The sequence below is a fragment of the Brassica napus genome, chromosome C6 (assembly GCF_020379485.1).
Source record: "Brassica napus cultivar Da-Ae chromosome C6, Da-Ae, whole genome shotgun sequence".
Lineage (NCBI taxonomy): Eukaryota > Viridiplantae > Streptophyta > Magnoliopsida > Brassicales > Brassicaceae > Brassica > Brassica napus.
In genome coordinates, this window is record NC_063449.1 from 35,430,141 (window position 1) to 35,456,599 (window position 26,459).

At 36.2% G+C, this 26,459-nt stretch overlaps 4 protein-coding genes across 6 annotated transcripts; all 4 read right to left on the reverse strand.

Moving 5' to 3' along the window:
* Window positions 1–679: 679 nt before the first annotated feature.
* On the reverse strand, window positions 680–4,142 carry LOC106392153 (patellin-1-like). The gene is made up of 4 exons (XM_013832936.3): window positions 2,882–4,142; window positions 1,524–1,651; window positions 1,302–1,437; window positions 680–1,221 (listed from the first exon to the last, which is right to left on the reverse strand). Exons 1-4 carry the CDS (start codon window positions 3,959–3,961, stop codon window positions 964–966), a joined length of 1,602 nt encoding a protein of 533 aa, XP_013688390.2. The 5' UTR covers window positions 3,962–4,142; the 3' UTR covers window positions 680–963.
* Window positions 4,143–13,697: 9,555 nt separating this feature from the next.
* Window positions 13,698–15,997, reverse strand: LOC106392158 (protein NRT1/ PTR FAMILY 5.11-like). Of its 2 annotated transcripts, XM_048760086.1 has the most exons (4): window positions 15,702–15,997; window positions 15,400–15,617; window positions 14,615–15,111; window positions 13,698–14,516 (listed from the first exon to the last, which is right to left on the reverse strand). In XM_048760086.1, exons 1-4 carry the CDS (start codon window positions 15,826–15,828, stop codon window positions 13,751–13,753), a joined length of 1,608 nt encoding a protein of 535 aa, XP_048616043.1. In that variant the 5' UTR covers window positions 15,829–15,997; the 3' UTR covers window positions 13,698–13,750. The 2 variants fall into 2 exon arrangements, with proteins under 2 accessions (XP_048616043.1, XP_048616044.1); XM_048760087.1 differs by lacking the exon at window positions 15,702–15,997 and having other exon boundaries at window positions 14,615–15,204; window positions 15,400–15,538.
* Window positions 15,998–17,135: 1,138 nt separating this feature from the next.
* LOC106392154 (protein NRT1/ PTR FAMILY 5.12) lies at window positions 17,136–19,377 on the reverse strand. Of its 2 annotated transcripts, none has more exons than XM_022699334.2 (4): window positions 19,138–19,377; window positions 18,852–19,003; window positions 18,129–18,652; window positions 17,136–17,988 (listed from the first exon to the last, which is right to left on the reverse strand). In XM_022699334.2, the coding sequence occupies exons 1-4, from the start codon at window positions 19,271–19,273 to the stop codon at window positions 17,208–17,210; spliced, it is 1,593 nt and encodes a 530-aa protein (XP_022555055.2). In that variant the 5' UTR covers window positions 19,274–19,377; the 3' UTR covers window positions 17,136–17,207. The 2 variants fall into 2 exon arrangements, with proteins under 2 accessions (XP_022555055.2, XP_013688391.2); XM_013832937.3 differs by having other exon boundaries at window positions 18,852–19,069; window positions 19,138–19,367.
* Window positions 19,378–19,824: 447 nt separating this feature from the next.
* LOC106392156 (protein NRT1/ PTR FAMILY 5.11-like) lies at window positions 19,825–22,343 on the reverse strand. Its single transcript, XM_048760089.1, has 4 exons — window positions 21,940–22,343; window positions 21,648–21,865; window positions 21,068–21,561; window positions 19,825–20,741 (listed from the first exon to the last, which is right to left on the reverse strand). The coding sequence occupies exons 1-4, from the start codon at window positions 22,028–22,030 to the stop codon at window positions 19,976–19,978; spliced, it is 1,569 nt and encodes a 522-aa protein (XP_048616046.1). The 5' UTR covers window positions 22,031–22,343; the 3' UTR covers window positions 19,825–19,975.
* Between the last annotated feature and the right edge of the window lie 4,116 nt (window positions 22,344–26,459).

Here is a 26,459-nt window from a genome sequence, read left to right on the forward strand (position 1 = left end):
AGAGAGATCCTTGTATATTTTTTTATTTTTTTGTTTATAATTGTATGTATACATGAGTGTTTTTAAATTATGAAAAAAAGATACTAATCTTTTTAAGTTTAGTTTAATTATTAAAGTATTTATATTATGATGAAATTTTTTTTATATAAAAAGCATTTGTTATTCAATTTGTTATTCAATTTATTATTAAACATTTTATACGTATGACATGAACAATAACTTGTTCTAATGGTATTTGAATTGATAATATATCTACTCATAAATATTTTTAAAATTATTATGTTCTCACGTGCGGACAAAACATCTAGTATATTCATTGAACATTATAATTATCTTGATGGATAATACATTAACATTACAATCTAAATTTACGCATTTAACTTTCAACTTTCCTTCCAAATAAGGATGATATCAAGATCCTGAAAGAGAACTTCACCCGATCAGAGATTATCTATGTACTACGGACGCAAAATTCAAAGGCGGATAGTCTAGCACGCAGTGCTAGAAAGCAACCGTCTTTTGTCGTTCACATGGATGCAGATCAACCGGTTTGGTTTACAGAGTCAGTATGAGTCTGTATCGTTGATGACAAAAAAAAAAACTTTCAACTCTCCTTTTCAACTATTGGGGGATTTGGTATGGAGAATTTTCCCAATGCTTTACAAGACAGAGAAAGACATATATAAATAATGAATACATTAAGGTAAATAAAGAAACAAAGTATTGTTCTTGCTTTTGAATTTTAATCACATATTATTCATACACAAAACAGCCCAATGCTCAAAACAGAGCAAACCATTCCAGCAAAACACAAGTACAAAAATAACATTTTACATTTCAAATTACATAATAAATAACAAAATAATCCTCGTTCTTCGTCCTTCCAACTGGGTTGTGGTAATTGACATGTAGTTTCAATTTTTTTTAATCTGGATGTGACCTGTTCAAGTTTCAAGTTTCATTTCAAAGATCAGATATTGGTAGAGTTTTGAACCTGTAGAGCACTTTCTTCTTCTTGGAAGTCTGGTTATCGATTGTGATCACAATCTTTCCCGGTTCACCCACCTTAAAAGATTCAGTTATAACCGGTTCATCGGTTGACTCAATCCTCCGGTTCTTAGAGACAATCACAGCATAACTTCCCTCTGTGGTCGGCTCAAACTGAGCTCCATAGCTAACATCTGCACCCAACACCCTTAGTTCCCATGAAAGCATGCAAGCCTGCCACAAGCACCACAATGCACATTAATCTTCGTAATTAGCAATAGTTTACAATATGATCGGAATCTGAATGTATATACATCAGAAGCAGGCAAATCTATGGTGTATTTGGCTGCTGGTTTAACTATAGCTTCAGTTACAGTATCTTCAGTGGATATAGGAATATCTTTGCTAAGTCCACCGTATTTAACCGGGACTTGTTCAGGAGAAATGTATCTGTTTCCAACCACAAACATAAGAGCTTAGTGACAAAAAAATATTTGAATTAGGAATTGGTAAAATAATTATTAGTGGTTAATTACTTGAAAATTGCATCAGCAGATTTAGATGGACCAGCAAGAACCATCTTGCTCCTAGTCCTTGGTGATGTAATGATCGATCCGAATGTTTTGTAGTAAGGAATGTACCACCATGGAACATTGATGAACAGCTGCAAAATAAGAAAGGAATTAAAGAAGAAATCACCAGCAGTTTCGGCACGATTAATTGGGCTATAATCCCCTATATATTATTTGTGAAAAATTACAACTTCTTTTTGTAACCACGTGTCATCACTAGGATGACTCTTAGAATTATTAGAGAAATATGTTGGTCCATCTAATTATATAATAAGATTTTTATTAAACTAACAATAAATTTATTATTAATGTCATTCATTATTTCCTTAAATAAAGATTACGGAATTGCCGAATGTGGCTAACGTATATATGACAATTAATGATTTTGAATAATAAAGATCTGATTAAAAAAATGTATATTCTATCAAATTTGTTTAATTTTAAACTATTAAAATAATTTAAAAAAATCACAATAACCATATTATAAAAATTTAGATTTTTCTGTATATGTTATATTTTGAATTTTAAAAAACGACTACAAATTACTAAAACTGTTAAAAGTCTCACATTCAAATTTTGCGATCCATGGTTTAAAATTTTTGTTATGACAAAATACAAATGATTACAAAATCATATAAATAAAAGTCTAATTTAATTAATCATTAAGATTTAAAATATATATGTATATATATCATTCTAAATTAAACTATAAACCATATTGAATAAATAAATATTTTAATTTCAAAATTTACTTTGAATAATTTTTTTTGATAAAAGTTTTGAACTAAAATTGATAAAATATTTTAAATTATAAATTACTAAAATTATTAATCCTACAATGAAAATTTTGTTATCAATAATTTAAAGTTTTTGCTATTAAAGATACACATAATCAAAAAAACATATGAGTAGAAAGCATCATTTAATAGACATTAATATTAAAAATATACTATGTATGTTAATATCATTTGAATTTAATTACTTATCCTATCAAATTTTTTTAAAAAATTGTTTGGATTAATAAAATTTATTTATACGTTCGCACCAATTTAATTATTTAATTATATATGTAATAGTTACTGACTTTTAATTATTCAATATATATTTATTATTTCATAATATGTAAGAACATATAATACATAAAATAATTTATATATATAATGTTTATTCCACGCAAGGCGCGGGTCTTAATCTAGTATATATTATTTTCGTTAACTATATGGATTATAATATCTTTAATTGTAATTATGTTTTGGAGAATAAGTTCTTCATTGACTAAAGCTGGTTTGTATTAGTGTTATGTGTGTAACACTATTACGTACCTCTCTAGTGGCGAATTCGGGATAATTGTCCTCGAATTGCTTGACGGCACGCCTGATGAATTGCCACAACGCTCTCTTGCCGAGTCCAGGAGCGTTCCTGAAGTCGCTGACGAACACAAACGAAGATTTGGCATCAGGGCTGCTGAAATCCAGAGCTCTCACACACTTCTCCTGAAGCTGAATCCTCCAGTTGAGGAATTTGTTAAGCTTCTCCTTGTCAGAGAAAAGCTCCTTGTTCTGGAACTCACCGTAGGAGCTGTAGATCACGACATGACCTTCTTTGTCCACACCGTGAGCGATAACCATCTTCTCGAACTCGCTCGCTTCTTCTCCGGCTTTGGCTTCTACGAGCTCGTCGATTTTGATTTCCTTGCGCCATTGGACGGTGTTTTTCAGCATCGTCAATGCTTCTTTAACCTTGAAGTCTCTTGCTCGGAGGAACTTTAGGAGGATCACGTCGGATCTCTCGTCTTGGAGGAGAGGAACTCCGTAGATGGAGACTTCTTCCGGCTCCATAGGCTCTGCCTCGGAGACTACGGTGTTCTCTGGAGGAGTGACGGAGACTATCGACTCTTCAATTGCTTCCACGGTCTTGGTTCCATCTTCTTCAGCCATGGTGTCATACACTGCTTCTTTCTCCTCTGCGGGAGCCACCGCATCCGTTTTTGCCTCCAACTTAATGGCTTCCGGTTTCTCTTCTTCCTTCTTTTCCTCTGTTTTGTCTTCTCCTTTGGTTTCCTCGGCCGGCTTCTTCTCCTCTGGTTTCTCTTCCTTCACCGGCACCGGAGAAGTGAATTCCCGTTTGTTCAAAGCCTCCCTCACGAGCTCTTTAAACTCCGCAAGTGCCTTCTTTTCAAGTTCTTCAGGGGATGGAACAATCACCTTCTCAGCTACGACTGTCTCTTCTTCCCTCACCGGCACAGATTTCTCTGTCTCCGGGGCCACCTTCTCCTCCGAAGCAACCGTGGGAGTCACCTCTTTCTCCAGCACCGGAGAAGGTACAGTCACCTCCTTATCGGTCATTGGTTTCTCCGTTGTGACTACGACATCTGCTGATTTCTGTGCCTCTTCTTGAGCCATTTCGAAATTCAAGAAAAGAAATGGAAGGAAGAGAGAATTCTATAAATTGAATGAGAGAAGGGAGAGGAAACGAGAGGTTTTATATAACGGAAGGCAGACAGGACACACAGGCTGGTCGGAGCTGTTTTCCGACAGCTCATTTGAACGATTTCTTAGTGGGTCCTGTTCTTTTTCCTCCAACGGCCGTCTTTAGCTTCACGAATTAGTATTAGGGTATTAGCACACTTCCTATTTTTAAATCATTAACCAAATTGTTGTGAATGAAGGGTTTGAGACTGAATATTTCGTGTGTCTCTGTATATTATTACTCAATCAAACTGTTCCCTTATATAGGGGTTACAAGGAATAGGAAAAAAGGAAATTATCTAAAACCTAATACAACATGAAATAGGAAAAGATCTAAAACAGATAAATGGAAAACATCTAGATCTAAGGTCGGCCAAAGGATAGGCCGACTCTCTCTCCTCAGCCGCCGACTCTCTCTCCTCTTGGACACGGCTGTGGTTGGGCCTGGTCGTGGCTGGGCCTGGTCGTGGCCTGAGAAGCCATCTCTTCTTGTCTTGGTTAATGGCAATCCACAATGTTCATAACACTCCCCCTTGGATGCCATAACCATATGGATTTGTATCATGCACGATGTTGCCTCATTAAAACCTTTCTAGGAAAACCAAAAACCCAAGGTGGGAAAAATGGAAACCGTAGACAGGAAAAAGAGTACAACACATGACACTCCCCCTGATGAAGGCATCACTGAAGATCCTTCAACTGGCGCATATAGGATTTGTAATACGCTTAATGTTGCCTCATTAAAACCTTATCAGGAAAACCCAGTGGGACAAAACCATGATGAAGGAAAAAGAGTACAACACGCACTACTCCCCCTGATGTGAACCTCGGTGTAGGTTCTACATACTACGCATCTTGATGCGTGATCTATCCTGTCTGTGTAGGAAGGGAGTAATCGGCCAGTTTCATTACTGCACCGTATTTAAGACCACTTAGACCTCTTAGGTCGTTTCTCATGTCCTTTGACATTGAGTGTCCCGTTTAAAGCATGTATGCTAAGCAATGTGAACCACATTGTTCTCGGGAATCACATGTTGGTCTTTGCAAAACGTGTTTGCATGTATTCATGATTCAGACGTGATCATCTACTTCTATACTCTTTACTTTTGGTTAACTATGATAACCATTCTGCCATGTTTCAATCTGGTCGATCAATGTCCAGGTCATAGACCTTGTCTATACAAGTCCACTGCTTGTCTCATGAGTGTCCAATGATTATTGTTGTGAGGTTTTATAATCTCTTATCATGGCTCTTCGGCCGAACACACTCTCATGTATGTGGACATCAATTTCTTTGCTTTAGGTAATGCCATATGATGGCGTCTCATGACCTTAGTTGCTGTGGATATCACATGCTTAATATATATTATTAGGTCATGGATCTTGACTTCACGGGCTTACAAAACTTTTGGTATCCGACCGGGAAGGGTAGATCAAATATCTCCTATTATCCTCACGACAAAGTCTTGTGTAGGTTACACAGCAGCTGTAAACTATTCTGCTATCCCGGATCCTTAAGGGATCTGATGTCGGATTACAACCTGTTGGTTGATCTCTTATACTAGCCGCGATCAAAGGATATGAGTCGGACATCCTTGGTAGAAGGAGCCGGATGCTTATAGCCTGAGGGCTGGACGCTTTTGGTCAGAGAGCCGGATGCTCTTAGCTGGTGTGCTGGACGTTTTTAGCCAGACACCCATATAGATTTCATTCTATATCTACTAACCTTCTTTAGGTTTAGTATAAGCACAAGGAATTTCTTTATAAATTCTCATATGTATATGGACTGTTATTGGATTGTCTTTTACACAACTCCAAGATCAATGTTCATGTGTGATCAATTTTTTTTATATACTTTATGCAGCTGCTTTTGCTTCAGTCCATGAATCAGCTTAGGAACAAAGCTGTTCTCTTATATTATCTTATCCAGTGATCCATATGCTGCTTACTACATTTAGTGTATCTATTTTCTTTCTTATGACCAGACTTGGTATAATATCGAAAATCAGTAGCAGCAATCACCACATAGGAGTTCATCTCCTTATAATCTGTTCCTTTGATCTCTGTGAGTACCTTGTGTAAACAAGCTATGATCTAATGCTGTTAATATGAAGACATAGACACTCTAGGCCACGTGATCATGTGTCCTCTCTCACGGTTTCTTTATCTCACAAGATCCATCTATTTCACTGGTTTATCAGATGACGTTTCTGTATATGTACATGGCCAATACGCTCATCTCTCTTTAGATACTTTGAACCTCCACGTTTATCTTTCTATTCTTTTATAATCTTTATGATTCTATGATTGTATGATGAGTACTCATTCGTGGGTACATGATCCTCGCTTATGTTCAAGTGCTATTCTCTTATGTATCTTTATACAAATGTGTGTGTCGACACTTTCATGTGATTCCACTATGTTCCAGACATGATCTGATCACTTTGAGATTTCATTATCCAGGACCTTTGTTACCTAGCAGCTTGGCGTCCCAAGACTACTTGGCTTGGTACCTTAGATGTGTAGCTGGCCAGCCTTTATCTCTATGTCTGGTATGGTTTCTCTTATCATGACTTCGGATCTGTCTATGCACCTTTTCTTTCTATCCGAGTTTCTTTACTCTTATGGAACACTTGGTCTATCTTGCATAGACTCTATAGCAACTTGATTATGTCTCTTCTAGGACTTTAAATTTTGTTTGGTGCTAAGCTGGTTAGTCATTCTTTTCGGGCCAGTGTCTGGCATTTCGATTAGCTTCTCAATTGGCTATCTTTATATTATCTTTCTTTGGACGTCTTATATCATAATGTATAGTCCGAGGATCTTGCCAAGACAATGATGGTTAAAACCATTCTTATCATTCCTTTACTCTTTCTTTATCCAGCTTATAATCTTTCTCCTTTAATGTTTGGATAGTCGGATCCATTTGATCATGCAATCCGTACTTGGCCACTATTTTAATCACCCATGTTTTGGCTCAAGCTTTCTTTGAATTCGTGGGAGAAAGTATTACTCCTATCCAACATATATTTCCAATCCTCTTCTGAGGTTCCATCTTAGACGGCACATATATGTATGTGGTGGTTTCATCTCAGAATCTCTTAAGATGGTTTGTCTGGTTTTAATGACCCGTATTTATTCTTTAGATGGGAATATCTATGCTCACTTATATGGCCTGATGCTTATTATCACTCTGTACATGTATATTCATAATGTCCCCAAGCATATAGGTAATGGCCGAACCTTTTATAGGTAATGGCCTTTCCGGCCGGTTATGGCCTTTGCAGCCAGACCGTTGTCTCTCATGGTCTCTTCGGCTTCTTCTGGCCGAGTCATGGACTGTGTGCGGACAAGCCTGCACTAGACAAGTCACGGCCAAGTCATGGCCAAGTCGTGGCTAAGCTGTTTATAGGTGATGGCCTCTTTGGTTTGTCCGTTTGTATCATGGCCTCTCTTTGGCCGGGTAATAGCCCTTTATGGTCTAGTAATGGCCGGGCCATATATCATGGTGTTTAGACCATAGTACACGAACTTGTAGTATTGATCATGGGTTTATCCTCTCTCCCCCTCATGACCATACTATAAGGTCGTGGTGCTTTGGGATAATTAAGCCTAATGAGTTTCCCTATGTGTACATGTTTCACAACGTGAGATCTTTACGGGATAACTCTGTGCCTTTTCAATATTGATCTTTTGCATCAAGTTCTATACTAGGATGGCTAATCCTATCATGCCATATAGTGTAAAATTTCGTGGTGTTTCTCAATATGGTCACCACATCTCTTGCCTCTTATCATACTGATCCTTAGCATAGTATAAATCAGTAGAGATCATCGGTATAGTCTCGACCACTTTCTTTCAAAGGTCTTAGGCGTTTTATTCTTAAAGATCTGAAGGAACTTTGTTACCTTTCTTGCCCATTGTTTGTTAGTTGGAATCCATTCATTATAACTTCAATGGACCACATTTCTTTGGGTGTATATAATGCCTTATAGGCAAATGCCTTAGCCATAGTTTCCTACTAGGCTTTCTATACCATTCATGATTTCTTACTCGGTTTTATGCCCTTTAGGCAACTCTTTAAAACATTCATATGTTTAAGTAAGATCCGGCAAGATTTAATAAACTTAAAACCAATTCCATATAAATCGTGAATGATCCTTAGGTTAAAGTAAACACGAATGCAATCATAAAGCAATAAGACTAGTCGTATCGAAATTTGGTCCTTTTGAAAATCAGATCAGTATAAGTGGCGAAGCCTTCTACAGTATGACTTTCGACACATGGAATGTGGAATAAGACTTCTCTAGTAACTCTTCCTTGGTTACTACTTCACCACAAAGTCTCAGCATCGAGACTGTCTTAAACAAGACTGAGTCGTACTCATCCATGACTTTGTAATCCAAGAATCTTAGATTCTTCTAGTCATTTCTAGCCTTTGGAAGCAACACCGTTTTCTGGTGGTAATTTCTATGCTGTAAAGCATCCCAAAAGTCTAGTGGATTTTCTGTAGTGATGTACTGATCTTTTAGACCTTCAATGAGATGATGGAATGTTGTACCAATTCATTCTCATTGTTGTCCTTGGTCATTCTCATTCTCATTGTATCACCAAGTCCCTTTTCGATACCTGAGTCACATTGTCATTTAAAATTTAGGTTCACAATGTGGTCATGTAGCCGCATGATATTTAACAAGCTCGGCCACAAACAAGTCTTACGCATCTATGAAAACAATCGATCATGGTGTGAGTCAGGTCACACGGCCATGTCTTGTGATACAACGATCTTAAAGATCGGTTCATGAGATATACAAACAAGGTCGCATGATCATTCAGATATGATGTCTCTTTAGACCATACGGTCATACATTGTGATGCCTTAAGCTTTACGGTATTTATGTTATACAACAATCCTAAGGATTGGATCATTATGCAATCCGGTTTCTATAACCATTCGGATGCTTGGCCACATGGCTACATAGATATGCACTAAGCCAAAAGGCTTCAAGGGTACAAGGCCCCGTGTGTGTGCAATGCATTAGACCTTACGGTCGTCCAATATGATTCATGACAAAACACAATGCCACACAATACATATCAAGTTTACCAATTTCAAGGTTGATAATGTTTCAACTAGATTTTAGAATCAATCAATCTAGCAACCTAACTCACATTTAAAAACCATTTTTAAACTTTCAATCTTTTAAAACTTTTATTAGATTTAAGATTTCAAAACCTTTAGGAAATCAAAACGAGATTTAGGATCTTAAAACTTTCAAGTAGCCGATTAAGGGTTTCAAGGCCTTAAGGATTTCGAATTTAGAGATTTAGATCTATCAATCAATCTATCAAACAATCCTAATATCTCAGATCATCAATCAATAAATTAATTTAGAAAACTCAATGATCAATAGATGAGATGAAGTCAAAACCGATTTTAGGGTTTTAGGGTTTCTAGGATTACGATTCCAAATTTAGGGTTTCTTTAATTCAAATCAGAAACAATCAAACAATCAAACATGTTCTAGGGAATCGATTTTAATCTAGTGATTTATGAGATGATCAATTCTAGGTTATATCAATTTAGGGTTTCATCAAGAACAAAAGGAATCCATAATCATGGATTAGGATTTTAGGGTTTGTTCTTTCTAGGTTCTCAGATCACGGTATACCTCTGTTTGAAGGGTTGAACCGGACCACCAAGAGAGCTGATGAACCTCTATCCTTCACGCGGACGGACGCTGGCTCCTATCGGATCGCGAGCTGTTTCGGACGGTTTGGCGTCTGGTCACGGATGTGTGCTCTCATTGTTGCACCAATTCCTCTCAGCTCATGAAACAAAACAAAGGGGTATTAGATTACATGAACACCATATTCTAAACAAGGAATCATCAAATAACTGAGGTATGATAAACTTATCTTTCAACATGATTTGAAATTGGCTAGAAAATCTTGTTGGTTCGGATTAGGGTTCCAAAGAACTAAGTCGGCGCCGTCTGTTGTTTCTGCGAGTGTGGGCGCGTCTGAGATCGGATTGATGAACGGTTTTCGCAGATAGATTCTTCTCGTCCAGAGCTTCAATTTGATATGTGGCCCGTCTTCTGGTTCCTCGGGATTGGAGAGATAGATCGATTTGAAGTTCCGCCTGATTTAGGGTTTATGTGTGACGGATTTTAGGTTAGGGTTTTGTATCAGGGTCTAGAGACTATCGTGCTGATAACGTGTTGTGAACGAAGGGTTTGAGACTGAATATTTCGTGTGTCTCTGTATATTATTACTCAATCAAAGTGTTCCCTTATATAGGGGTTACAAGGAATAGGAAAAAAAAAAATTATCCAAAACCTAATACAACATGAAATAGGAAAAGATCTAAAACAGATAAATGAAAAACATCTAGATCTAAGGTCGGCCAAAGGATAGGCCGACTCTCTCTCCTCAGCCGCCGACTCTCTCTCCTCTTGGACACGACTGTGGTTGGGCCTGGTCGTGGCTGGGCCTGGTCGTGGCCTGAGAAGCCATCTCTTCTTGTCTTGGTTAATGACAATCCACAATGTTCATAACACAAATCATTTTTTTTTTTTACTTTTAATTTTTCCTACTCAACCTTTCCCTAATTAACAATTATATTATTTAATGTATTTATAAATAAATATTCCTCGTATAAGCGATACTTTTTAAATATCGTATATGTTAATAAAATCTGAAACATATTTTGATGATCTCCTTGATTTTTGAAGATATTCTACCTCGCTTTTCTCCACTAGTCTTCAAGATTTACCCGACATGAACCTTTTGTTTTAGTCCTTACTTAAATATCCAATCTTTACAGTCATAACTTCTGTTTGAGATGAGGAAAAAGAGTGGAATCGTTTGAGAAAGAGAAAAGAATGGGGCATGGTCATGTTTTTAATAATTTTTATTTTAAAGTAAAATGTGTCTTCACATCATGACACCATGTTATATCATCACCCAACTCGTAAACATATATTACGAGTGAAAGTTGGAAACGATCATATATTTTCATAGGACCTACATATTTCAAAAAGAATCGCAGATTCAGATATATATATTATAGTATCAAATATAAAAATATATTCTTTACCACATATCAGCACATATGCGAAACAAATTGTTCGTTTTATGGTTTCGTTAAATTTTTTTTTTTCAAATTAATATTAAATTTATTTGATCAAAAACTTTTTACATCAAGTGCATCTGTTTAATGAATCAAAGAATCAATCTAATAATTTATGAAAATATGTCTAGCTTATTTTTCTCCCGGGTTCCAAACCATGTAACCAGTCTTCAAGATGGCCCCTTCCTTTGCGTGAAAGCAACCAAAGGTCTGACTGTTTAATCTACGAACTTTATTAGACAGTGAGCCTCCCGTGGCTGCTCTCCATGGCGTCAAGTATTTCGTTCCCTCCATATTGAATGCATGGCTGCTTGGAATGTATATTGGACTAGAAAGTTCTTTGTTGGAATCAGCCTAGGATTGGAGATAATCTCAATGATATCACTCCAATCAGTGGTGAAACTATCTTGCAACAATCCCTCTGCAACAACCTTCCTAATTTGTCTCGAGTACCTGCAGCTGAAGAAGAGGTGTTGAAATGTTTCTTCAGCTTCATTGCACAGTATACAAATTGTATTTATCCCAGCATTCCACATGCGCATTTTATCACCAGTTTGGAGCCTGTTTCACAGAGCAATCCACGCAAGGAAGGAGTACTTAGGCGTCGAATTGGTGAACCAAATACCCCTGTTCCAACCGCGAATTCTCATGTTTTCTTAGTTGAGAATCTATTGACGAACTTCCCATCAGCTTGCTTCCATAGGGCAAGGTCGTCTCCTGATTGGCAGCCAGACGTAATGTCTCTATCTCATCTTCCACATCATTCAGAATACGAACCCTGTGCCTTCTTCTTCTATGATTGCCAAGTACATCTGCTACCATGGCGTTGTCAGCAATTCCTAAATCAGAAAGACCACGATCACCCAGAACATCTTTGAGACATCCAGGTTTCGACCAGATATCATACCAGAGAGAGGTATGCTTACCATTACCAACCTTCATTTGTAAGAACTGATTTGCTAGATCTTGAAGCTTCAATAGTTTTCTCCATACCCAAGAACGAGATTGTGTACTTCCTTAAACTGACCAGAAAGATCCTTTTCGAATGAAATAGCAATGAATTCATGTACCCACAGAGAAGTTTTCGCAGAAGAAATCCTCCATATTAGCTTCAAGCAAAAAAACTGTATTCATTTCCTTCAGTGGTCTTAGCCTCAAACCTCTCCCTTTTTTTGGCAAACATACATCCGTCCAACTGACTTTTGCTTTTGTTGTCTTGAGCTCAGGTCCTGACCATAAGAAAGCAGAACACAATCTTTCGATCGCCTTCAAACAACTTCTTGGTAGTCTGGAAGCTTGTAACCAAAAGTTGGTTAGGCTTATGATAACAGAGCTTATAAGTTGCAACCTGCCAGCATGAGATATAAACCTTCCCGTCCAAGAACTCATTTATTTTCTGATTTTCTCAACCAGAAGTAGTCAGTGACTGTCATAACGCTTGGTGAGTAGAAGAAGCCCCAAGTAGCGAACTGGTAGCTAACCTGAAGACAATGGGAATCCAATGTGGAGTTGATCTAATGACTAAGATTTCTAAATTATTTAGTAGAAATCCAAATGGTTGTGAGTTTAATTCCAGTTGAGAAATATTTGTTATCTTAAAAAGAGTTAATTTAAAATGGTTTTGATCTAGTCACATAAGGATGTGCTGGTTTTCAGACCTAAAATTTCTATACATTCAAAAATTGTTAAAAATTTATTGGTTTTAGGGGAAGAAAGATTTGATTCGAGTAAAAACAATAACATGATGATCGACTGCAATTAATTTTTTAACACTGGTAACTAATGATTGAACAGTTTTGATTTTAAAAAGTGTTAACAGTTCAACTCCGCTGTGTAGCAGTCACATAGCTAAAAACATAAAGACCACTTCGCACGTAAAGAAAATTTTGTATTTGTACAACTATAATCAAAATTATATACTGGAACCATTGTTGATGACGTGATTTGTCGACGTAACCTACAATTTATGGGTTATCGATTCTAAATGGATTACAAAAATCAGATTGTGAGGGGAAAATTCCAATAGGTACTACGTTGTTCATCGCTGGTGCCATCTTATTATTGTACATTTGTATTGTATATGTAGCTGTTTTTCCTCCCTCTTCTTTTATAATTAAGCCACTTGCTTTTTTATATATATTTTAACATATGATTGATCACAATATTCAGTACGCATATTAAAAATTTATTATATACGTTTTGATGGAGGCAAATAATCTAAGAGGGTTCGAGCCCCGGCCACGGGGGGTATTTACATGGGCTGCCTCCCGCCCTCCAGACCACTTCGCGTAACCAGAGGCCCTTAAGTGGACGCTTAAAAATCCTGTAATGGCTTGGGCTTAGGCCCGGTGGGCTAGTCGATCACGCAAAGTGGTCGGACACTGGATTATCAAAAAAAAAAAAAAAAAAAAAAAAATTAATCTAAGAGAAATTAGCAGCAATGACCAAAAAATATAATTAACTACGTATCAAAAAGGTACTAATATTTCTTGTATATATACGCCGAGTAGTTTGGTATGAAGCGCATATCAGAAATGCAAAAAATCAAATTAAGTTAAAAAGATCACCACAATGACACAAGATTGTTTTTAGAATTTGTTTGGTCTATTGTAAACATACGACTTGGCGAACCACAAGTAGGAGGCTAAACCAATGGAGCCGAGACAAGCCAGAAGCCAGTAGAAGTAATCCAAATGAGCCTTGTCCAGGTCGTTATCGAACCAGCTCGTTTGACCAGACTGCCTCGTCACCTTATCAATGAAGGATATTATGAAGCTGCTTAGAAAGTTGCCGACCCCATAAATGCTTAGATTCAAAGCCATACCAATGCTCCTAAGCTCACAAGGGACTTGGTCATAGAAGAGTTCTTGCAAACCCACCATTGTCAGCATGTCCGCGACTCCAATGAATACGTACTGTGGAACCAACCACCACACGCACATCAGTGTTGTGGCATCATCCCGTGCGGTTTGGAGCCTTTTGGTCTCGACCAAGGCGGCTACTACCATAGCAAGAATGGAGAGAACCATGCCTGATCTAATCCTCTGAAGCATTGTGATTCCTGATGGGCATTGAGTGAAGGATCTTGCGATAGGGACAAGTAGACGGTCATAGATTGGGATGAAAATGATGATTGTTAAGTTTATGAAACATTGAAGTGTAGCTACAGGGACTAAGAGTCCTGGTGAGATTGACCTGTCCATTGTGGCTCCCTGCTTTGTGAAGAAAGTGTGGGATTGAGCACATACAATGGCATAGACTAAGCAACTCATCCATATGGGAACAAGCTTAAGCACTGCTTTTGCTTCTTCAATTTCAGCCAAATCACATGAAATCGCCGCCCTGTCAAGGAACCTTCCATAATACATACATAGAGGAACCAAATTGGTATAAGCACAGTTATGCCCTGAAAACATTCTAAAGAAAAGTAACATATCTCTTTATAATGTTACCTGAGCTGCTTTGAGTCATGAACACGGACCATAAGGAGGGTCTGGTTGGGGTAATATATATCTAAACCTGGTTGTCCTCGGTTCCTTACAGCCTCCATAAAAACATGACTGATTCTAGCAAAAGGGTTTTTCTTTTCTCCTCTTGCAGTGCTGAAACGATAGTTCTTAGTTCCCAGAAGGAAGAGAAGCAGAGAAAGTAGCATGGAAACACTTGGAATACCAAATCCCAAGGACCAACTTAGGTTCTCTTGAATAAATATAGAGATCAAACGAGTGGTCAACACGCTAATACAACTTCCAAACATTAACCAGTTAAAGTAAGAGCTTAAGTCATCCCCATCAAGTTGATCAGCTCCAAATACACTAATACATGGTTTGTAACCGCCATGTCCTATGGCTATAAGATACAAAGAACAGAAGAAGAGGGTCACTTGGAGTTGACTTGGATCTTTGTGGTGAGAAGAAATCATGGTTGAAAACGACAGTTGCCCATATCCCTATTTGTTTCACCAGATCTTCTTCTTATTAGAAATAAATTCGCAACATTATGACAGTCTTTTAACATGTGCAAGAAAAGTAGTCCAACATACCTATGGTACAAATAATTCAAATTTCTGTAAGAAAAAAAAAACATATGCTTATAAAACTGGAATATATAATTTTTGCAAAGTATTTCACCAAAATATATATATATTATATTTCTTTTTATTGGAAAAACTAAATATAATCTACTAGATTTTTTCAAGTGAAAGTAGAGAGATATTTAAGACGAATTTGTTGCATACCAAGATATACAGAGAAGATGCAACTAGGATAGTACGGAAACGACCGAGAAACGAGTCAGCGATAAAGCCCCAGAGGAGAGGCAGAAACGACACCGTTCCACTCCATGCGTTGACATTCGCAGCAGCTGCAGCCGTTGACTCTCCCAATGGTCCCGTCAGGTACGTTATTAGGTTCGAGGAAATCCCGTAAAAGGCGAAATGTTCCGCCATTTCTACACCTACAAGCAAAGAAAACACAGCGGATTCTTTGAATCTATAAGAAGAGATAACAAAGCTAATATCGTTAAGAGTGATTTACTAACCGATGATAAGCCTTGCCGATTTCCATCCTCCAGATGAGGATCTCATGGAATTTTCGGTGGTGCCTGGATGAAGAGAGTCTTCGAGCTCATCGCAGAGGTTTGCCATTGGCTCATTTAAAATAATCATCGTTTTTTGTATTGGTCTTGACCTTTGTATATGGCAAGGTGACAACTTGTATTTAAATATATTTACTACGGTCGCTGGGACATGTAAGAGTACACTATGGTCATTTTCAATCGATTTAGTTAGTTAAACCATTGGGAAATACCGTAGGATAGATAGCAATAAAAAAAGTTTTAGCAGCAAATATAGATTTTAAGGATCAAAATGACCAAAATATTTTATTAAAAAGGTAAATATACACCAATATCTCTAGGGTTAACTAATCCAAACATTACGGTTTAGAGTTAGGGGGTGGAGATTTGGGATTGAGATTTAAAATTTTATAAAATAAAAAATAAAAATTTAAAATTTGAAAATAATTTTTTTTAAATAGTTTCAAAAAATATTTCGAATTACAAAAAGAAAATTTAAAAAAAAATAAAAACAAATTTCAAAAAAAAAATATTTTTATAGAAAAGTTCGAATTTGAAAACATATAATCTAAAACTATAAAAAAAATTATTATTTTTTTAAATTTTTAAATTTTAAATTTTATTTTTTAATTTTTTATATATCTAGGGTATTAGGGTTCTTTTACCTATTAAATAAAATATTTTGATCATTTTCCTACTTGTGGTCTATTTTTGTGACCAAAACTTGAAAATTGTCTATTATTTGCGAGAATTGCCCTAAACCATTTCTATATATTTCTCTATATTTTTATAAAATAGAAAAATTAATAAGATAAATGATGCCTATTCTAGTGTATTTCGTTATGAAAAAGTAATGTTCCTTTATTTTTTTTCCTAAAAATAATAAGGAGTTGAAGTTGATTTTACAACAAATGAAGTATGTTAGTTACAGATTCAAAATAAAATAAATTAAATGAGAAAACAATTTTTCTGTAAAGGTATGTAGTAGATTATGTGTTTGAATTTAACCATTAAAACATTTATGAAAAATTCCCTAAGATAATTTTTTAGTTTATTTTCACAAAATAGCTCTATAGGAATAAAAATGATCAAAAGAAGTTTTATTAGATGGTAAAAATACTTTTATACACTAAGGTTAAGTGGTTAACTAATCTAGACTTAGGATTTAGAATTAAATGTGAGGGTTTTGAAGATATGGTTTCAAATTTTAAAAAAGAAAAAAAATTTAAAAATTTTAAAATAAAAGAGGTTATTTTGATCATTTTCCTCATTGAATTCTATTTTTGTGATAAAAACTAAAAAAAAAATGTTATTGAGAGAATTGCCCAAACATTTAAGCAAAAAATAATGGCCTACAAAGATTAATAATGTCTAATAGCATATGAAAATCTGATGCTATCCCTCTAACTACTTTCATTGACCTTTTTTCTTCATTTCAATCAATATTATTCCTCAAGATAGATAAAGAGTTTACTTTGGGTTCCTGTATACATACGACTTGGCAAAATAGACAAAGGAAACGAAGGCCACAGAGCTTAGACAAGCAAGTTGCCAATAGAAGTAATCAAGATGTGCTTGGTTCAGGTTGTTAGCAAACCAACTCACTTGACCGGACTGACTTGTGGCTTTCTCGATGACGGCGACCATAAAGCTACTCAAGAAGTTGCCTATGCCAACTACACTAAGGTACAAAGATAGTCCCAAGCTCCTAAGCTCGACGGGTACTTGTCCATAGAAGAACTCTTGTAAACCAACCATAGTGAAAACGTCAGAGACTCCATAGAGAACGTATTGTGGGATCAACCAACAAACACTCATTGGAACCGTGGCTTCAGGCGAATCAACTAGCCCGTGATCTCGGGCCGTCTTGAGCCTCTTCATCTCCACCAAAACAGCTATTACCAATGAAGGAATCGAGAAGAAAATGCCGGTGGAAGTTCTCTGAAGCGTTGTGATTCCTGCTGGTCTATGAGTTATTGATCTTGCTACTGGGACAAATAAACGGTCGTATATTGGGATGAAGACGAGGATTGATAGGTTTATGAAACATTGGAGTGTTGCTGCTGGGACTAATAGTGTTGACGAGATGGATCTGTCCATTGTTGATCCTTGCTTTGTGAAGAAAGTAGGAGACTGAGCATACACAATGCCAAACACTAGGCAACACATCCAAATTGGAACAAGACTCAACACAGCTTTTGCTTCCTCAACTTCACGTGAATCACAAGAAATCGCCGCTCTGTCCAGGAATCTACAGTTTCCAAAACAACTTTTTATTGAAATCTTCTTTCAACTTTTGGATAAAAAATATTGACAAAAAATAGAAAATGTGATTATATTGAAACAAAAATAGACATATGCTAACAACACATGTAAAACACAGCATCTCACCTGAATGTCTTTGAACTTTCTGTAGGGACTAGATGGTATGTTTCTGAAGAAGTTTGTTGTCGGTTCTTAGCTGCAGCTACGAAAACACGACCAATTCTAACGAAAGGGTTAAATTGCTTTCTGCCTTCTCCTCCGGTGCTGAAGCGGTAAGTGTGTGTTCCAAGTAAAAACAAGAACAGAGAAAGCATCATGGAAAGACATGGAATCCCAAACCCTAAAGCCCAACTCAGATTCTCTTGAACATGGTTAGAGATCAAACGAGTTGTCAATATGCCAGCTGATCTCGCGAAATACGACCAGTTAAAGTAAACACTCTTGGCTTTGGATTCTTTAGGATCTTGTTCATCAAACTGATCTGCTCCAAAAGCCCTAATACATACTTTGAACCCTCCTTCGCCTATCGCTATTAGATAGAGAGCAGAGAAAAATATCGTTATTTTGAGCTTAGAAACGCATGAGACGAGTGTTTCTTGATCTTTACAGAGAGAAGGAATCGTCGCTGAAAACGTAAGCAACCCAAGTCCCTGACCGCATAAAATCAAAAATATTAAAACTAGTTCACAATAAATCTGTTTATAATTTGTTTTGAGATATAAGGCCATAAATATTTTTAGGTTAATTTTAGTAAAAAAATTATTTATAATTTGAGGATCATGCCACGTATAATAGCATTTTAAAATTTGAAGGAGAAATACTAATTTGAAGGAGTTATCAGTTACTTACCAAGATATAGAGAGAAGAGGTTAAGAGAATGGTACGGTAACGGCCAAGGAACGAGTCGGCGATAGAGCCCCATATTAGAGGCAAAAACGCTGCCGTTCCGAGCCAGAGGTTCACGTTTGATGCTGCAGATGCAGTTGACATCTCTAACGGTCCTGTGAAGTAAGTTATCAGGTTAGACGCTATCCCCAAGTAGGCGAACTTCTCAGCTACTTCAGCACCTGCCGGAATATTCCCTTTTATGAGAATATGGTGGGAAATTTAGGTGGCCAACAAGTTAAGTGCTTACCTATGATGAAGCCAGAGGATCTCCATCCACCGGAGGTGGATCTGACGGATGGCTTGCCTCGGAGATCGACAGAGCCATCAACTATGCCGTTTAAAAGTGTAGTTCCGGCCTCGTCAGCAGCCTCAGAGATAGACATTGCTTCTTCCTACAGTTTTGTTCTAGAGTCAATCACAGCGACTGAGATCTGGTCTAGGTTTATATAAAGACATGGTTGATTAAAGTAGTTGGAACGAGTGAGCATTGTCACTATCATGTGACTGTAACTTATAAATAATTCGTTGGATTCAATCATTTTCGATTTCTTGCTTTTGTCCTCAAGCTATCGTATTTGATACGTTTCTTTTTTCAAATCATAACTTTTAGATAATTTTTTATAGAACAAGCTATTGCCATAAAAGCATTAATTAAATTCTTTTACCGACTGCTAATTCAGGAATTTGTTGGTTCAGGTAAAAATACACATGGATGTATGAAAATGTTCCATAAATAGATTGTTCGAATTAGGATCAATAACTTAATAAACAAATATTATTGATCATTGCTGATTAGAAGTAAGTTTTGTATAAAATAAAAATTCGTGTTATCTCTTCAAAAATAATTATCTTATTAAAAATTATATTGCGTATTTATAGTTGTTATTAAGTTTCACTGAGGATATTTTACTAAAATTATCAAGTGAACAGAATAGGTCTCTAAAATTATAGAATGGTATTCAAAAAAAAAAAATCAAGAATAATTTAGTGTACGTTTACAAAATTCCTCACAATATTCAATTCATAACATGCTACTATGTAAATGGAGGAAGCTCAATACATTAGGCAGATCAGAGGACAATGCTTTAGAAGGTATTTAGTCTGTTGTACACATACGACTTGGCGAACCACAAGTAAAAGGCTAAAGCAATGGAGCTGAGACAAGCGAGAAGCCAGTAAAAGTAATCTAGATGACCCTCGTTCAAGTCATTATCGAACCAGCTCGTTTGACCAGAATGGCTTGTGACCTTATCAATGACTGATATCATAAAGCTGCTTAGAAAGTTGCCGACACCGTAAATGCTAAGGTTTAAGGCCATACCAAGACTCCTAAGCTCACAAGGGACTTGGTCATAGAAAAGCTCTTGTAAACCAATCCTTGTGAACACGTCCGAGAGTCCAATGAATACGTACTGTGGAATCAACCACCACACGCTAATTGGTATGGTGACATCATCTTTAGCGGCTTGGAGCCTTTTGATCTCGACCAAGGCGGCTACTACCATAGCAAGAATGGACAGAAAAATCCCTGTGCCTATCCTTTGAAGCATTGTGATTCCTGATGAGTTATGAGTGAATAATTTACCCATTGGGACGCGTAGGTGGTCGTAGAGTGGGATGAACACGATTATTGTTAGGCTTGTGACACCATGGAGTGAAGCTGCAGGGACTAAGAGTTCTTGTGAGATTGACCTGTTCATTGTGGCTCCTTGCTTTGTGAAGAAAGTATAGGATTGTGCATATACAATGGCAAAGACTAAGCAAGTCATCCATATGGGAACAAGCCTAAGCATCGCTTTTGCTTCTTCAATCTCGTCTAAATCACATGAAACCGCTGCCCTGTCAAGGAATCTGCATCGTTTCCAAGAGAAACTGTCAAACTTTCATTTTTACCACAAACAAAAAAGAACTTTCATCTCAATCGGGTTTTGATTTAATCATTATCCCTCTTATATTTACCGGCTGAACCAAGATGGTGTAAACACAAACGTGGGCTAAGAGTGCTAGATTTTTGAATTGATAGTTACTTCTTATTGGTTATTCTATTCCGATCTGGATTTCTATATCACTTCAAATCAAATTTGAGTAATAAAATGTTATTTTGATGTAAAATATAAAAAATAGAACGTGGGATCCAAGATTCTAAACAAGAAAAACATCTATGTTAACTATGTTACCTATATTCCTTGGAATCTTTGTGAGGTAGGAGAAGGAGGTTCTCTTTCAGGTTATCTACATCAGTTTGCTTTTTGTTCTTCAATGCCTCCACGAAAACACGACTGATTCTAGCAAAAGGGTTTTTCTTCCCTCCTCTTTCAGTAATTACGCGGTAAGAGGTAGTTCCGAGGAGAAACAAAAACAGAGCAAGTAGCATGGAAACACTTGGAATACCGAACCCTAGTGACCAGCTTAGGTTCTCTTGGATGTAACTAGAGACCAACTGAGATGTCAGTATGGTAATACAGTTTCCAAACATTAACCAGTCGAAGAAAGAACTCTTGGCTTTCGCCTCTTTTATATCGTTACCATCGAATTGATCAGCTCCAAATACCTTAATACAAGGTTTGTAACCGCCTTGTCCTATGGCTACAAGGTAGAGAGAGCAGAAGAAGAGAGTCACTTGGAGCTCTTGGGAATGAATCATGGTTGAAAACGTCAGCAACCCAAGTCCCTGTGTTGTTTTGTTTCATCACATCAGTTATTTTAAGGAACTTTGATAATAAAAACATTTTAAGAGGAGATTAAATTGTTATATACCATGACATATAGAGAAGATGAGATGATGATAGTACGGAAACGACCGAGAAACGCATCAGCTACAAAGGCCCAGATAAGCGGCAGAAACGAGACCGTTCCACTCCAAGCGTTGACATTAGCCGCAGCTGAAGCTGTTGACTCTCCTAATGGCCCCGTCAAGTACGTTATCAGGTTAGTCGATATACCATAGTATGCGAATCGCTCAGCCATTTCTACACCTACAAAAATCATTAATGAACACGAATCAGAACTGCAAGAGAATCAAAAGACTATCATTTAGACTTTTACTTACAGATGATGAGCCTAGCAGATCTCCATCCACCAGAGGAGGATTTTACGGCTGTCTTTCCAAGCTCCTCCGCCCCGACGCCGGTGTTAGACATTGTGTTTGTTTGTTTGGTTTTTTTTTTTTATGTTTGGAAATTTATAAAGACATAGAAATTGCTTCTTGTAATGGTTTTGTAATGCATGTGAGATGTATTAAATGAAGGTAGTCGGCAGGTTATATTGGTGCATAAGATAACATTTAAATAGTTTTCTCGTGCAGCGGATGGTGCTTTCTTTTATCTTTTTGTTCGAAGTCGTTGCCTCGTTGGAACACGTTCTTGTCTTTCGTCAATCATTAGAACATGTTCAATTAGTCGAAAATAATTAATAAGAAGCCCGCGTTAAATGGTTTCTGTTTTATATATGAGCAGCTGGTGTTCCAAATAGATATAGTCAAACGGACTAACTATTTTGACATAAAAAGAAAGTTGATGTGACCACCACAGAAGAGCACAAAAGATAAGCCAATTATGTACCTTCCATTATTTGTGAATGTGTATTACCAATATTTAAAAAATTAAATAATAATATAAAATACCAAAATAATAGTTTAATTAGTTCTCTCCCCACAATTACCAAGATAATTGTGATTTAGTCTTTCAACGCTAGGACTTGGCATTTTATCTGTTAAATTTGATTCGATTCGTTATTCGTTTCGATTCGATTCGAAAATTTCAGATATCCGTAAACCTTCGAAGCAAAACAAATACTAAAAATCAATATCCGTTAAAATCGAAGCAAATCACAAATATTAAAATTTTGGGAAGCGGATATCCGATCCGATCAGGTAATATATAAATACATATATATCTTGATTATATTTAAATTTTTTAAATATATAAAATTATATAATTGTTATTCTAACGTATGATTTGACAAATTTTATTCACATTATTATTTATATAAAAATATTACATAAAAGGAAATGAATAAATTTATGACAATTATAATTTTTTTCTTAAGTTTTTTCTTATTATAATTGTTAACTAAGTTTAAAAAAATTTATAAAATACGTAGATTCACTATTTCTTTTAATTTTTATCTTATATATCATGCAAAAAAAATATTTTATGAAACAAATTTGTATCAAAATTTTAAGATTATTTGCATTAATCAGAACATATGAGATATCCGTAAATATCCGCAAATATTTATTTATTTTTCGGATATCTGTTTTTCCGAATATCCGTATTTTTCCGAAGCAAAGCAAATCGAAAAATTATATATCCGTGTCATACGAAGAAAATCACAAATACCTTCAAAAACCCGAATATCCAATCCCTGTACAGGCCTATTCAACACTTCTCGACTATGGATATTAAACATGCTAGGAATATCTCTTACTTGAAGTAGAAATTGTTGATCTTAAATTTTCCAATGATTTTGTCAGGTATGTTATTGGGTAAGACTGGCCCTGAATCCAAGTAAAACCACGCTTCGCCTTGCCACACCAACATTAATATTTTTATTTATCGGCCTTTATTTTAATCTACAGTTAAAAATTTTGATTATAAACTTTCATCCCATGAAATCAAGTCCTTTCTTCATTGATTTTGTTAGGATCACAAGCTCGAAACCTCGATCACTCTCAATCTCTCACTCAACGCAATACTTCAAAAAACGTAAACACAAAAGAATGACACAAGACGATTAACGAGTTTGGGCCCTCGATATGAGTAACAATTCTACTTCTCGAGTTGATCTTTCTTAGCCAATTCACTATGATCTTGCTCTCCTCAGGTGAATCAAATCGAATAATCCCTCTTTTCTCACAGTAGAACTTAGCTCACAAGAGAGAGAGAGAGTTTATTACGCACATTAAGTCGATTTTAACCCACCGTAAACCTTGGGCTAACCGCCTTGCTGAACCGGATAAACCACCCTCTTCAATCTTGACAGCTCAAAATTGACATAACCAGTCTTGGTTTAAGCTAATCTGGATTGACTATCATCATCAAAGCACTACAGATTTGTTATTCAGTTCTTACTTTCTAAAAACCCATTACCTGTCAGGCCCAACCTTTCTATATTTTCATTAATTCGAGGAAAAAAAATATCATGTGCATGTATTTCTATTAATTTATATTCTTCCTCGGAATTTCCTCGGAATATTCTGAGAAAATACCGAGGAACTAGTGTTTGGGGTTTCAAAACATCAATTTTTTCTGCCGTATTTCATTTCTTATACAATTGTAATGCATACCATTGAGGATTCTTTGTATAGATGAGCATAAACCATGAAATAACAAATTTCAAAACGAATTGTAAGTATTCCCTTTACCGTTCATTAAAGTGTATAAGTGTTTCTCTTATGTTGTGGGGATTTCGTTCATACAATCGGAAAAGTGTTTATTATAGGGTAAGGAACAAATTTTTGACTTCATAATGAACGTAAGACACTTAATAAGGGTTATATAGGTGTTATTCAAACCGCAAAACGTTGTTTTTGGTTTAAAAACCCTATTTCCTCCGAATTTCCTCGGAATATTCCGAGGGAATTCCGAGGAAACCCTTTTCTTCCTCGGAATTCAATCGAAATATTCCGAGGAAATTCCGAGGAACTAGTGTTTGGGGTTTCAAAACGTCAATTTTTTTTTAAACGGATCGATCGATGGATATATGTCCAAAAACGCATCGATCGATCACTAAGATGGACCAAAGCGTAACAATGTGATCGATCGATGAGATTATCCCATCGATCGATCGAGGATATCAAGTGTTCCTCGGAATTTCCTCGGAATATTCCGAAGAAATTCTGAGGAACTAGTGTTTGGGGTTTCAAAATCTCGAATGGTTTTTTATAAATGGATCGATCGATGGATTTATGTCCAAAAACGCATCGATCGATCACTAAGATGGACCAAAGCGTAACAATGTGATCGATCGATGGGTATATGTCCGAAAACGCATCGATCGATCACTAGTTCGTCGGAATTTCCTCGGAATTTTGTAAAATCCCTATAATATTTCCTCGGAATTTATCGGTTTTTTTCGAGGAACACATTGTTCCTCGGAATTTCCTCGGAATATTCCGACGGATTGATGTTTCCTCGGAATTCCGTCGGTATATTCCGAGGAAATTCCGAGGGAAATTCCGAGGATTTCATTTTCTGTCGGAATGTCCGTCAGAATACCGCTGTTTTCTTGTAGTGATACCTGTTAGTTTTAGATAGCGTTTGTATATTTGGAAACGCTATGATAGAATTGTATAATTAGAAACGTTATGATAGCTTATGTTTAATAGCAAAATAATTAAAACGTTATGTTTGGTTTTTTAAATCTCTTAACCCTAAACAAGTTTTTAAACCCTAAACTCTAACTATAAACCTTAAAACTCTTATATTCTCATACTATAACTTCAACTTTTGAATTTGATCTCAAACTTATTCTTTTTAATTTTAATATATAACTTCCAAACACACAAACCTTAATTCTTCAATCAAACTCTATACCCTAAATCCTAACATCAAACATATATAAACATAGCTCTTAAATTGAATCACAAAGTCTAAATCATAAACATATAAACTCTAAAGCACAAAACATATATTTTGTATAATAATTTCAAAATCATAACACACAGCTCTTAAATTTGTGTTAAAAATACTTAATATAACTCTAATTATTCAAACCCTATTATGAAAATTTTGAAAATCATAAATCTACAAAATCCAAATCAAATTTATATTTCAAATGTTAAATTATAATATCTAATCTTTAAATTTAGAAAAATTCTAAAAGAATTAAAAATAAATGTAAACACATTAAACTTTAATTTAAACTCTAAATCATAAATCAAACTCCAACTTTTTAATATACACAAACCTTAAACAAAAAACAATAATGTGTACTGAAGAAAAACAAAAAGTTGTCGAAGAAAAGGTAAAAAATAAAAAAGGCTTTTCTATTGGCCAATACATGAATCATCTGGATTGCAATACAAACCCTTAGATTAGTTTAATCTAACGACCATAATTCATTTGTGCTTCTCTTCTTCTTTGTTTCATTTTCTCTCTTCCTCTCTCTCTCTCTCTCTCTCTCTCATACCTCTTCCCCTTCCCCTTCGAGTCTTCTCTGTTTAATCTTCTCTTCTTCTCAACTATTTTTTCTTGAAGTTTGGATATTGAGTTTGATTTAGCAATCCGCCTTCGACTCGGCCTCTGGTGCCTTCAACTCCGCCTCTGGTGCCTTCAACACTGCCTCTGGCGCCTTCAATTCCAAACTCTGCTCACTACAAGAAAACAGGGGGATTCTGATGGCCGAAATCGTCGGTAATTCGTCGGAATCGGTCTATTCCGACGAAATTCCGACGAACCCGTCCGTCGGTATCGTTTCGTCGGAATAAAAACGTTCGTCGGAATTTCGTCAGAAATTCCGACGACTTTCTGACGAATACCAAGAAACGTCATTCCGACGAACTTCCGACGATATTACGATGCGGCTACAGAAGACCGGAGTTCATCGGAAAACACAATTCCGACGAAC